The 13,184-nt window shown below is 44.8% G+C and overlaps 1 protein-coding gene across 26 annotated transcripts in view; it reads left to right on the forward strand.

Annotated features, from left to right (window-relative positions):
• LOC116854091 (forkhead box protein P1) overlaps positions 1-13,184 on the forward strand; it is a 324,470-nt gene that overhangs the window by 257,430 nt on the left and 53,856 nt on the right. The window contains exons 1-2 of one of the 26 annotated variants that reach the window (XM_032835666.1): positions 8,753-9,346; positions 9,599-9,959. The exons of 24 other annotated variants lie outside the window; for them this stretch is intronic. Coding sequence is in view for 1 of the 2 variants with exons in the window: in XM_032835665.1 (XP_032691556.1) it covers positions 8,657-8,719 (63 nt within the window). In the remaining variant the exon portion in view is untranslated. Of the gene's footprint in view, positions 1-31; positions 8,720-8,752; positions 9,347-9,598; positions 9,960-13,184 lie in introns of those variants that run through there. One more of the 26 variants, XM_032835665.1, reaches the window with a different exon arrangement.

Raw genomic sequence — 13,184 nt, forward strand, 5'->3', positions numbered from 1 at the left:
CCCGCCACCCCCTCCGCCGATTCTCTTACCCGTCCCTCACCCTGCCGCCACCAACGTCCCTCCTGTGACACAGAGCTGGCAAGATATCGACTCTGACACCCACGCGACCCATAAGCAACCGGGCTTCACCCCCGTCATTCCCATTTCGTCGGAGATTCCCATAGATCCGGGAGAGGAACCGGACTTCCCGCTACAAGAGCACTCGAATTTGTCAATTTTTGTCAATTAACCAGACATCAGTAGATGGACGCGTTGAATAATCGACAGTTCCGACGACGATCAGCTTTGGAATTTCTCCAAGACTCGCGAAAAATGAAAGAACATATTTGAATAAAGTTTCGTTATGCAAGAAAGCTATAAGTTGCGAATGACATACATTTGCGGTACATTATATAATAATATAATTGTTTCAACATATCTCTCAAATGCAATTATATGACATATTCTTAATTGTATATATATATTTATTTATTTATATATTTATACATGCTTATGTGTAATTAAAAAAAAATGTATAAGTTTAAGATGAACATACAGCGGATATGGACTTATACAGTTGCATTTTATTTCTTATTTCACACAGGGTTACACATATCCACGTATAAGTATTAATACAGAACAGCAGTGAGGGAATATCAAATCACATTAAATAAATTGAGTCGTGCGAGCACATTTTAATTGCACATTTGAGATGGAAACACTCGTTGAAGCCGGAAGCGCGCAACTGATACAATTAATTACCAAAGCTCTTAAATACATACGCATACACACGTATCCCGCGTCGTCCATCGTAGATGCGATCGCAACGTTCGTCGTACCGGTAACGTCAACATTTACCACTGGTCGAAGGACCAGCGACGCAATTAATAATTTCGTCCGTGCATCCGCCACTGCGCTGTCTCCGGCCGCGGCGCAACAATATTTGCCGCTCTTGCAGCAACATTTTTCCGCTTGCCGGCTTTTATTTTCATCGGCAGTCGTCAGATCCTACCTTCATAATGGAACGAGTCGTAAAGTACACTCCTCCGCTCTCCGTTCAGCCCTTTACTTCACCCCACCGTCCACGCATTCGCGTCCACGCGGGATCGAATTATCCATTTGAATATGTATTGTTTGAACGGAGCATCGAGAAACTATTTCGGTCTGAATGATCCAGAAATGGAAGACGAAGGCCGACATGAGCCATTATGAAAACGGAATTGTGGATTTTACAGCTAATAATTCTTTTCCTTTTTTTAATCGTGCTAGTCGTTTCTGCACAAATGATAGCAAAACGTGTCACATACGTAGAAACGCGTATAAGGTTCCACATCGAAAAGTGGCGCTCGTGCAAATCTATGATTGGACTATTGGAAATCTGGATTAAACGCAGATGAAATATTTATCCGTAAATCTATCGTGATATATATGTGTGTGTATACCGAGCCATTACAGAAATGTCTGAGACTAGCACGGAGATCAGAGTTTGGCTGTACGCTCGGATGGATAGGTTGCTCTCAACTAATGAATACACATGGTATTAATACTGCAAATAATAAGAAGCCGCGTTGGAAGATGGAAGGCAATATAATAATTACATCAGCATATCGGTAAACAAGAGCGTCAGCAACCCTCGCCCGTTGGCTCCGGCGGCTCGCAACCGAGCACACAGCAAACTGAATATTCGCCGCGAAATCCTTCATGGAATTATTTTCTTCGGCCTAAAATGACGATAGCAGACCGCACTACTAGTTCAACCATGGGGTGGAATTAAATCTCTATTCGATATTTATAGCAGATATCGTAGCGATGCAAAGCGAAACATAATGAAGAAACTCTCTGATCAGGAGCAGATTATCTGTAGTCGTGACAAAAAGAAAAAGAATCAGATGACTCACTTCACTAAACAAAAACAATCGTGCCATGACGCTTCGCAGGAGCCACACACACACACGTAAGTCTCACGATAGCGAGGGGTGGCACGACGCGGAGAGGAGCGCAGTAAGCCCCTAATTTCTCGGGGTAAAAGTTGCCAGCCGTAAGCATCTCCGCGGAGGGGTGACGAGGTTGAGCCGTATCGGGGTGAGTTGAGAAAGGCGCGGTAGTCAATCGACAAGCGACGAGAGGGAAGAGAGAGTTTATATTGGGAAAAAAAGGCGAGACTCGGGCAGCAACAGCAGCACCAGCCAGAGTGAAACGTTTAAACTTTTTATGAGTTGCTGCGTCGTCGCTCGAGCGAAGAAATTTCAATTTTGTCGCCCACCCTCGTATCTTCTCCGCGCCGCGAAGGAGCGGCCTTTCGACGGATCCCTTTTTCCTTCTATCCCCACGAGCGACACCATCACTTGCCGAGAATTTTGGCACATCCGGCTGCGATATCCGCGCGGCTAATTTGCCTCGACACCTCCTCCGGTCTCGATTCCTAGCATCTTCAGCCCCACATCGACTTGCATATTCGTCTAATGAGGTTCCGAGCCCTCCCCAATTGAGAACGCGGAACTTCAGTCGGTTTGCCGAATAAGAAAGATATATTGTATAATTGAAGATCGAAACGGAATTAGAAGGATACGCCGACATTTTTCATTATTTCACCGCTTCCTGTGCCTTAGAAAAAGAGGAAAGAGTTTTTCTCTCCAGTTTTTCACTGGAGCAAGAAAAAAGACTATTCTTTATATTTCGTTAATAAATTCATCAGCTTCACATTCTTATTCGTTCTGGGGGCCATCAAGATTTCAACAGATTACGTCGCGTCGAACGTTAATTATTCCAAATAGACATCTTATATTAGTCAGAGTTTAGCTATTCTTACATGACACTTTATCGCACATATTAAATTGCATAAATCTTATTCCGAAATGAATATCTGTATCTGAAATTATCGTGCACGATTGATCTTATCGATTTTTCTTCCATGTAAGGTAAGGTGGATTCATTTCTAAGACTACAGTGTATAATTCGATGTATCTACCTTTCTGTCGATAGTCCTCGAATATTGAATAATCTTGCTCATATTTCTTGTCTTTTGTCCGAAAAATTATTCTAAGAATATTTGCTATTTATTATTTTTTTAAATTGCACATTCGGCCTCCATAAATTGCCCGACGAGTCGACCGAAGGCGATGCAAGTCTCGTAGTCCTCTCACCCTCGCCTCATCCTCTCTACCGAGTCATAAAAGTCTTGATGAAGACGTCAATGAATATTTATCCTTTCGTTCCGTCGCAGCTTCATCTTGCCTCAACCTCATCGGTGGTCTGGCGACGTTCCTTTCTTTTAAGACGAGACATTAAGCGAGCTCGATTGGCGAAGTTTTATCAGCATTTAATCCGACGTTCCGATACTACGTCAGTCCAAGATACAATCACGTGTTCATAGGAACAAGACATTGCCGAACACATTAAGAATTGTGTTCTACAGTAAATGATGTATGCGAACTCTTCTGGAAGCTTGTTTAGCTAAATCTAATTTGTATGTTTGTGACGTATTGCCATCGAACTGCAGTCTAAATCGATAAATAATTAACGTTGGTATGTATTTAAATATATGTGTATACTTAAGAAAAGGAAAAATTAAAAGTATCATTAAAAAAAGAGAGAGAGAAAAGAATTTCTCTCTCGAGAAATATTGATACTTCACACAAAATGTGTGTCACATTTCACTTCGAATAAGTGAACATCTCGAATATCAAGCAACACACCGACACGTTGTTGGCGAGTTTTATTAAGACATGACACTTGACGCTCGAATTAGCAACAAGACCGTTCACAAAGGAGAGAGAAGACGGGTGGAGTGAATGTTCATGGGTTTGACCACTACGAGGTAAGCGTCGAGACGCTTCACGACGTAGAACGAGAAAAAGACGGAAGCGCCAAAAGGCAGCGGCCCAGACAAACGCGGAAAGGCAGTGTCAGCATTGCGCAGATCCTCCTCGTCGCTGCTACCGCCTACTGCCACCCTCCGTTTTAATATGTTGACGCTCCGTTGGGTCGGCGAGAGGGAGAAGACGGGGGGACAGAGCAGAGGAAAAAAAAGAGAAGCTAGAAAGGAAGAGAAGAGAAGAGAAAAGGTAAAAAGAAAAATATGCCTTGGACAGGATCGCCGGTAAGGGGCGGTCGGAGGTGGAGGCTGCGGCCAGGGGGTGGCGGAGGGCACCCACAGGGTTGGGCATCCCGGGAACGGCACAAACAGCAGCACCAGACGAAAAGAAAGTTTGCCGTGTAACAACAAAAGACGTTTGTTATTGGCGCAGCATTTGAATTGTCTCTGTGTCGGCGGGCCTCCTTATTGGCCGAGCGTCGGCGACGCGACTCCTGCGCTGGTGGGGGGTTGCAAAGGGTGGTAGCCACCCCCACGACTCACCACCCAACCCCCACCGACCCCGCTTCTTGCCCCCTCCAGCGGTACCCCTACTGTGTCCTCGAGAGAGAACGGCTATACACGCGGCTAAGTGTACCGGCTATCTGGACTACGAAGCTACCCCCATACCGCTCCTACCCTTCTCGATCGTCCTCCCCGGATAGCGGCTGGGCCCTGGGATGACCCTTTCCGAGACCTACCTTGCGTACGGGCCAACCTCGTATCTGCTGGCAACGACGAGGGGGAAATGCCTCGCAGAATGCAGGCGTGACTCTTATTTAATTTTGCTGCTTGAGCTACCTGCCTGCATCCGGCGCGAACGGCGTTTCGAATTATACCGGAGAATGCGAGAGTGGTTTGGGGGAGCAAGGGAGCCTTTAATATCACCGGTGATTAGCGCTGTAGGCGCGCACTTGTGACCCCTCGCTGAACGAAAATCATTGTGCTGCATTCAATCCGTATTAACATCAATTTAATAAGCTCGAACGTAGCGGGCAGAGTTGTCGCGTACTGCTGGCGGGTTATCCCACGTATTTCTTCTACGTAAGCAACACGCTGAATTTTTCCTTCACGATGCACTGGCACCCTGGGAAAGTCATGAACGCGCTCTATTATCGTTACATCGTGTAACACAAACGCAATAAAAAATCATGACGCTTATTAACATATTGAAGGTTTTCAACTCATACATTAATTATGATACACCCAAGAGATCGTATGCAAATGATAATGACGCGAAGTGCGTTCGAGCCACGGTCTTCCAGACAGCCCCACGCAGAGCTCAACAGGGCGTAGATATTCTCTTCTCGTATCGATCCGTCGCCACTCTTGTATCCAACTTCGATCACCGGTACGGCATATCTAGCTGCGCGATTCATGCGCACAATCTTACTCGACACAGTTTTATATTCGTATCTATCGGTAACACGCTCTACGGCATATATCAATGGATCGGTTTCGAAATGCGTCGATAGACGTGCACTGATACCTACCTAGATTATTGTTAGCAACATCTGCTCCTAACGATTATTCTTGGAATTATGCTGCAAATTTATGACGCGGGTCGAAGCCCCGTTTTACGAGACGCTTTCGTATCAAAAACTTCGATCTCGCCGTGTAACTTATGACCTCCCCGTTTAACTTATGATGATCGCTCGGCGCTGCTATTAATTAATGTAAAACTGTTACCGAACGTTCCTCCACCTGTTTTCCAGCCGGTCGTTTTTCGGTACAATCGATCTGGTTGTTTACGACGTTCTGTAGAATGTAATTGATCAACGCGCACAATGATTCATATCGCGTCTATGTGTTATAACGACAACGGCACACTACGTATTTTTCATAATAAAGTCTTCTAAAGTAAATTAATACAGGGAGTAAAAGGCGCAAATACTTCTCATTAATATGCACGCAAAACGAATTTAGTTATCCTTTGATCTTAATTGATACAGCAATTGCGGAACTCGAACAATTTAACGTAATATGTTAATTAAACATATTAGAGAAACATAATAAAAAGAACAACTCTCCCGACTTTAATTTATATCGAATCAATTTAAACGAGATAAAGAGACGTACTTTAACGACTCATTATCTAGACATTTTTTTCCAACCAGTTTATTGCAGCATATTTAAGATTATAATCAATTGCTATGCAACTATTGCAATTCTGTACAACCAAATAATGATATTTTCATGTTTGATGATTCACCTTTTGAACTCTTGACCGCACGAGACGAAATTTGGTTAATCAAATGGCTTAATCTGTTCCTGGTATCTGTATTGAGTGCCATTGAATGACATAAATCAGTATTTGTTGCCTATGGCCAATGAGTAATCATTGACAGATAATATCAGACGTGTCCACTTGATATAATCGAATTAAGCTCGAATTTGGTTGCGTTATCATGAAGCACTACTACTATGATTAATCGATGAAAATCGTAATTTTAGATACCGCATTCGATCTCACCGTTAAGAGTTTATATTTGCTGGTTAGACATGCTGCGATATTAATTATAGCGTCACACTGGTCGATAGCAGAAATAAATTCCACGATAGATATGACATATTCGATAAAAATTTGCATAAAAGTAAATCGAGGTTTATCGAGGCAAAAGTAGAAACGTACGCTGTCATTTCGCTTGTATTCGGAAGATCTATTTTTATAACAGAAAAAATAAATAAAGAATAAAAAAGAAACGAGAAAGGAAACACATATCATATTTTATGTGCAAAATCTAAAAATAATTGTTAACTTCATTTACTTTATTAAATTTCCTAACGAAAATTTTCCTTTGAAAGAAATTTAAAAACAAAAAAATTATTTGAAACACGTTTGTTTGGACGAGCAAGCAATGAAGGTATATTCAAGAAAAGAATAGATATCCATAATACTCAAGTGCACATAAATCTAGATCGATGCAAGATCGAAACGCGGACATGCAACCAGATGTCTTCTTAAGGGAAATATCGTAGGACTAGATCAATCCGATTTATTTGAATGTAACGCTTGGCGCGTAGCTCCTTGTACTCGGATGCGAGTCTAACTCGATCCTTCCTTGAAAGATGCCGCCGGCAGGGAGTCAGGCGACAAAGTGTACGCGTGCACGACCGCTCATCCTCTCCATCGGCGCTCGCCTACCTGCATCGCTGGGAGAGTGCGTCTACAGCCACCCCAGGCTGCTGGCCCTCGTATCCCTCTCGAGAGAGGCGTGCGCCGCCTCCGATCCCCACCACGTCATCCACCCCTATATCGTCTCCCGCGCTCTCCCTCTCTGTTGCTGCCGCCGTCACATAAAAGCACTGGATGCGGGGTGAGATGCCCTAAAAGCTTGCACCACGCGCGAGATGGTGTGAGAGAGAGAGAGAGAGAGAGAGAGAGAAGAGTGGAGAGGGTGAAAGGGAGAGAGAAAGAGAGAGATGAGTCGGGAAGCGTGGAAAAAGAGCAGGTGCAGGACAGAGAGAGAGACGCGGGGACACAAAACGAAGAGAAGCAGCGCCGCGAGACAACTAACGGCGCACGAAGCAGCGACGATCGCTGGAGAAGGTGAGAGAGAAAGAGAGAAAGAGAGCTTACAACTTGCCTCGGGTACTATTGGAGGGGGGAAATACCCCCCGCGCGTCCCCTACGGCCTCCCCTACTTTCCTTATCTCCCTACCTTCTCGCCCCGGCACCGTCACCTCCCTCCCTCGGTTTCTCTCGCTTACGCTCTTTCTCTCGCTCCCCGTGTGTATGGTTAAATATTGCATTATTGTTTTAACGGCAGGGAGGAAAACAGCGCAGCCGGTGGTGCCCGCCCGCAGAGTTGCGCGCATCCGCGCCGCGTGTACACTCCTGTCGCGTCCTCGGCCGGAGTGTCGCGAGGTATCGCGGTAATCGCGTCGGGTTGCCAGTCAGCTTCGTTGCCGTAGAGGTTATCGTCGTCCGTGGACGCGCGTTGAAGCTCGCCAGTCGTCCACCCCCTATTTCCACCCTCTGTGACACGGCGAGATATCGCGCCGTGGCATCTCCTCTCCGTTCTTCTCGTACGCGGCAACGTCCAACGATCCGATCGGCGTTCCACGACACGTCCCGCGTGTCTTCTCCCTTCCTCCGCTTTGCATCCCCGCCAGCCGTATCGCGACGTCCACCCCTATACCGCCGAGAATGACTACGGAGCCACGTCGCGACCCAGTTGTGTTTCGCGTGCTCTCGCGCGTCCGCTGTTTGGTGGATGAGCCTCCGCTTGGAACGGGGTGCAGCAGCAGCAACGACGGCAGCAGCAGCAGCAGCAGCAGCAGCAGCAGCGACAGCACCAGCAGCCGCTAGAGATTCACGCGCACCCTCCACCCCCGCAACGTACAAATCCACCCACCCCGCGGTCGCAACCACCGCCTTATCCCGCGCTTTCTCCGCCAGCCAGCCGACGTAGCTGCGCAAGGCCATTCTCGGGGGTGCCACCCCCGGCTCCTTCCCCTCCCGCTCCTCTACCTCTCTCCCCTTGTACACCAATCCCCTCCTTCTCTCTTTTTCCTGTGTATATGCACCATCTCTCTTATTCCATCCCTCTCTTTCTCTCTCTCTTTCTCACGACTTCTCTTTCTCTCTCTCTCTCTCTCTCTTTCTCTCTTTCTCTCACACTTTTTCTCTGTCACCGCACACCCCGCATTTGCCACCCCTACACGCTGTACCCGGCATCTCAACAACAAGTACTCGCTACCCGGTAGCATCCGACACAACACAGCAAGTCGCCCTACCACCGCCTTCGAGGCCACCCTCGGAGGCCTGCCTGGGGTGCCTCGCAGCATCGTGGCAAACACAGTATCGTCTACTGAGCGTGGATGTCTCGAGACAACCGGGAGATATACCGCGGAACACTACCGGCGCCTTCTGACACCTTTGGGGTACGTCTCTCCCTCTCTCTCTCTCTCTCTCTCTATCTATCTATCTCTATCTCTCTTTCACTCTCACTCTCTCGCTCTTTCTCTCTGTCTCTCTTCCTTGTGAGCATACACGAACACATCGGGCACACGTGTGTCCGTGCGCTCGGACTGTCTCTCTCTCCCTCACACGCTCGCGCTTGCCCTCTCGGTCGCACCCAGTGTCCGTCTCATTCCTTTGCCCGGACTCGTTTTGAGGCGACCTGTCGATCTGCTTTTCTCTGTCTAACGGTTCGCCAAGATCACGCAACGATGTCTGCCTTCCTCGGGCACGACGTAAGCGCGCGAGAAAGAGAAGGGGAGGGAGAGAGAAAATGCAACGAGCTTTTCCCTAGCGACCGGGAGTGGATCCGAGTGATATTTTTGTGTTATCTATTCCGCGTGTGCAATCGAAGATCCATGAGGATGATACACAGCGACATTATACGCGACAGTGCTCATAACCGATCGATCAGTGCACACTTCAGCTGCGAGTGCACCGATATGCATCTATCTGCATCCCGTCGATCACGCGAGAGGATCACGATCACTCTAAAGTGCAACACTAATGCTGCAGTGACTGAAGTGTTCTTAAAAGTGCGAAAGATACCAGTACGTGAGCATTGCATTTATTTAAAAAAAATATTTTTTTCTTCATTTAAATTGCAGCATCAATGTCGCCGTATCGAAAGTGCTAGCAACAATGATAGCTTATTTAAGTGTAAATGTTGTACGTTAAATGTTAACGTACACGGTACATAAACGTACGTCATGTACCATGTACGTTATAAACATGTTAATTTGAATACAAAGTGATTTCATTTTATAATATGGAAATTTAATTTAATTTCGCGTGTCGTGAAGACAACGTCGTTGCAAATTGGCAATGTTTGCGAGCCTATCTACGCAAGCTGACTGATAAATTTCTATCTGCAAGTGAAACGCACATCGTGCCGAAAAGAGACACTCGCAGAATTCGTCATCGTGGAACATTTGTGCGCGATCACTCATCCGCTACGTGGGACAAGGTACAAATATCAAGATAAATATAGTGTTTAAACATCAGGCTGATAAATACCATGGTAATAAATGCAGCAATATCAGTGAAGCATAATCAACGTTTTCGATGATACTATCCCGAGGCGCAACCACGTCGACCTGAAATCGCGAGTGCTATCAAGCGTCGTGTCAATTTGTAGCAACAGCGATCGGGGCAATCAAACAGGTGTGTAAGCATAAACTCGTCGAAACGCAGCGTCGATACGACGTCGTCCCACGGATTCGAGATTCTTGACAACCGGCGAGAGTTAAAACAAGCGACTTAATCTTCACACGGCGACACGATGGTAAAGCAAGGCGACCGATAATGTCTCCGGCGTTACCTTAAACACGACGTGACTTAAGGCGCAATATTTATAATCGCGATTGCCCTTCGTGATGTGTCACACCATTTCTTCTGTAAACGCGTCGCGGCGTGCTATTTATGAAGCACGGAGGCTGTGCCTTACGTGCGAAGCAATAAAGACGTCTTGAGAAATATCGTAAATACGTGCATTACAATACGTCTAATAATACATACGCTGTACTGTAAAGTGTACATTTGTTCATTTAAAACAATACGAAAAAACAGCTCAGGAATTAATCAGATTTCGAGAATTTGAGAGACTCCATTATTTTATTTAATATCTTTCTCATTATTCTAAAGGATCTATAATAAGTATTTCTATATTTTGTGAGTGAAAATATCTAAAAATAAATAATATTTATTCAGTGGATATACCAATAACATATCTACTTAAATCTAAATTCCTTAATTTCTAAATAGATAAAAATAATTCCTAAATTCCTTAATAGGCAGAATAAAAGGATAGAATTTCAAGAAAATATTTATTTCCTTGTTTAAAAAATATTTTATGTATAAGTAAATATGTTATTAGCACTCAACGAATAAATATCTTTTTATTTCTTAGATATTATTTCTCTCAGTGTATAAATCGATTTATATACGTTGTAACAATATCGTACCAGTCTTTATTTTTCTTGTTGTCAACCGACAATATTAGCAAGGAAATAATGTTTTCTTTAATAATCATCTGGAGCTGCAAGCCGCGAAAGTCATCTTAGACATATATTCATATACCAAAAATATCATCGTCCTCCTTTTAAAGCGCCGTCAATTATATTAGCAACCCGATGCCATTATTTCCAGCGCGAAAAATTAATTTCCTCTAAGTGCATCCATTTAATCGACGAAAGTATTGTTCCGCTTTATCTTGTTTCACGTTCGCAAAGCCGCGTGTACACGCTGACAAAGGGGAACGCAGTGTTTACGCTTTATCGTCGGCCAAGCTGTTTTCTTTATCGATCGCGATTGTTATCGGGTCATCTTGCAGGCCATTGCTTGCAATTGCATCTACCGAACTGCCGGACGTGCCTATTCCGTAAAAGCTTCTCGAGGCTTGAGCGGGCAACCTCACGATATATGAAATTTTCGAACGACTTTCGATTCTTACGTCTACGGACAATATCGTTGAATGAAATCGGAAACAGTTTATACGGGTTAAATGTGTTTCGTGACAATACAATGTCACGTCGTAATTGCTTTGGAATTAATTGCTGCTGATTAGATATTAAAGATGATGGTTGAGAGGACACGCGATTCGATGATTACGAATAGTAATCAAAGTTATCTCGAAAATGAAGAATAACAAATCGAAAGTAACTATGAATAATAACGAAAACATTCGGAGGAAGGCAGCAAGTATATGGTATCGCGTTGAAGAAGCACTCACAAACGGCATTTAAAAGATCATTAAGACAATTACTGGATGCAACGTCTGAATTAACCAAGTTAACCAAGTTTTTCGAGACGATGATCGAGTAGAGCAGGCGGAATGTAATATCAGCGTCAAGAACGCTCGGAGAGATCGTCGAGTAATGATAAATCAGAGAACTTATCAACATCTGTCTCTCTTCGTCATCATTCTTCTTATTCTAGCGAGTAAGCGCATGATGACTGATATATACGATTTCTTTCCCATAAAACTCGACACAACTCTGCCAAGCCTAGGCTTATGAATAAAAAATGACAAGTACAGAGTGAAAAGTGTGCTATTCTTTAGAAATGTTGTGACACAGCTGCTGAAATTGTTCGAGTGAATTTTCATACGTACACCATGACTACGAATCCGCGAACGAAAGCTATTAAGAATGATTGCACGTCTTACGGAAAGTGTGTACTTCGAAATCCAGCAAGTGACAAATTGCTGTACAATACGGGATATTTCCTATATATATTACGACATATCCCACCCTGCGTCTCAATTTGTCAGCCGCTGGATTTTCGACCATGTATTTTCCATAAAATGCGTAATTACTGTGAGTATGTCTCGCTTATGGTATCGTTATTCTCACCAAAGAAAAATACATCTAACATTTCCCTTGTCTCGTTTCATTGTCTCTCTCTATTTACGATTCTACTTGTATCGCACACAGAGAAGAGAAAATATTCAAAAATAAGAAATATATATGTATGCGATAGGTACTAATGACATATTTACTTGCACTAATATATACATGCATATTTTTGCATTGAGAAAACATCTCTTTCAAATAAGAAAATGCATATTTCCCTAAAATCTACTTTTCAAGATGAAAGCAATGACATATTCTATTTGAACAAAAGAAATCAGATTTAAGTAAATATAGTGTTATTACTACCTATCGAATAAATAGTTTTTTTTATTTTTCAGACATTTTTTCTTTCAGTGTTAACGTGTGATCTCGGAATACTATTACATAATCATATACTGACGCTTAACGACAGCCATCAGTCGACAGGGTTGACAAGACGTTGCTATGGAGACTCGCGTAGTCTCGCGAAAAACTGTGCTTTCATCGGCGACACGGCCGACACGGGGAAAATACGTGCTATCATGTCGGGCGCGTGGCACGCACTGGGATAGCCGAACGCATCGTTGTGTCGAGTAGTGTAGTGTATCGTCGGGCGCCGACGCTTCGTCCCCTTGCCCTCCACCCCACCGACGCCTCACCCACGGCACGTCCTACCCCCCCCGAAACCGCGAACCTTCAAGCTCCACGCTGGAAAAGCTGTAAGCTCCTACCTGCTCGACAGTCGCGTGGCCACCGCGCCACTGTGCGCACGAAAGTACCGCGAAACATCAGCCGGCAGGTTAACCGCGAGCAGCATCTCCTGCTGCTGCCTCCCCCGTGATTAACACCGCGCTAAACGCATTGCATTGCATTGTGGCCGCGAACCGCAAAATGCGATTGCACGCATGCCGCGTACGGCGCGCCACCGCGTTTCTTACATGCTGCCCGCGGCTTCCGCCTGCGCTGAAACGTAATTGATTTTCTCCGACACACACACACACACACTCTCTCTCTCTCTCTCTCTCTCTCTCTCTCTCTCTCTCTCTCTCTCTCTCTC

This window comes from Odontomachus brunneus, unplaced genomic scaffold (genome assembly GCF_010583005.1).
Source record: "Odontomachus brunneus isolate Ranch 3 - 2012 unplaced genomic scaffold, Obru_v1 Obru_scaffold_008, whole genome shotgun sequence".
In the NCBI taxonomy this organism is placed as follows: domain Eukaryota; kingdom Metazoa; phylum Arthropoda; class Insecta; order Hymenoptera; family Formicidae; genus Odontomachus; species Odontomachus brunneus.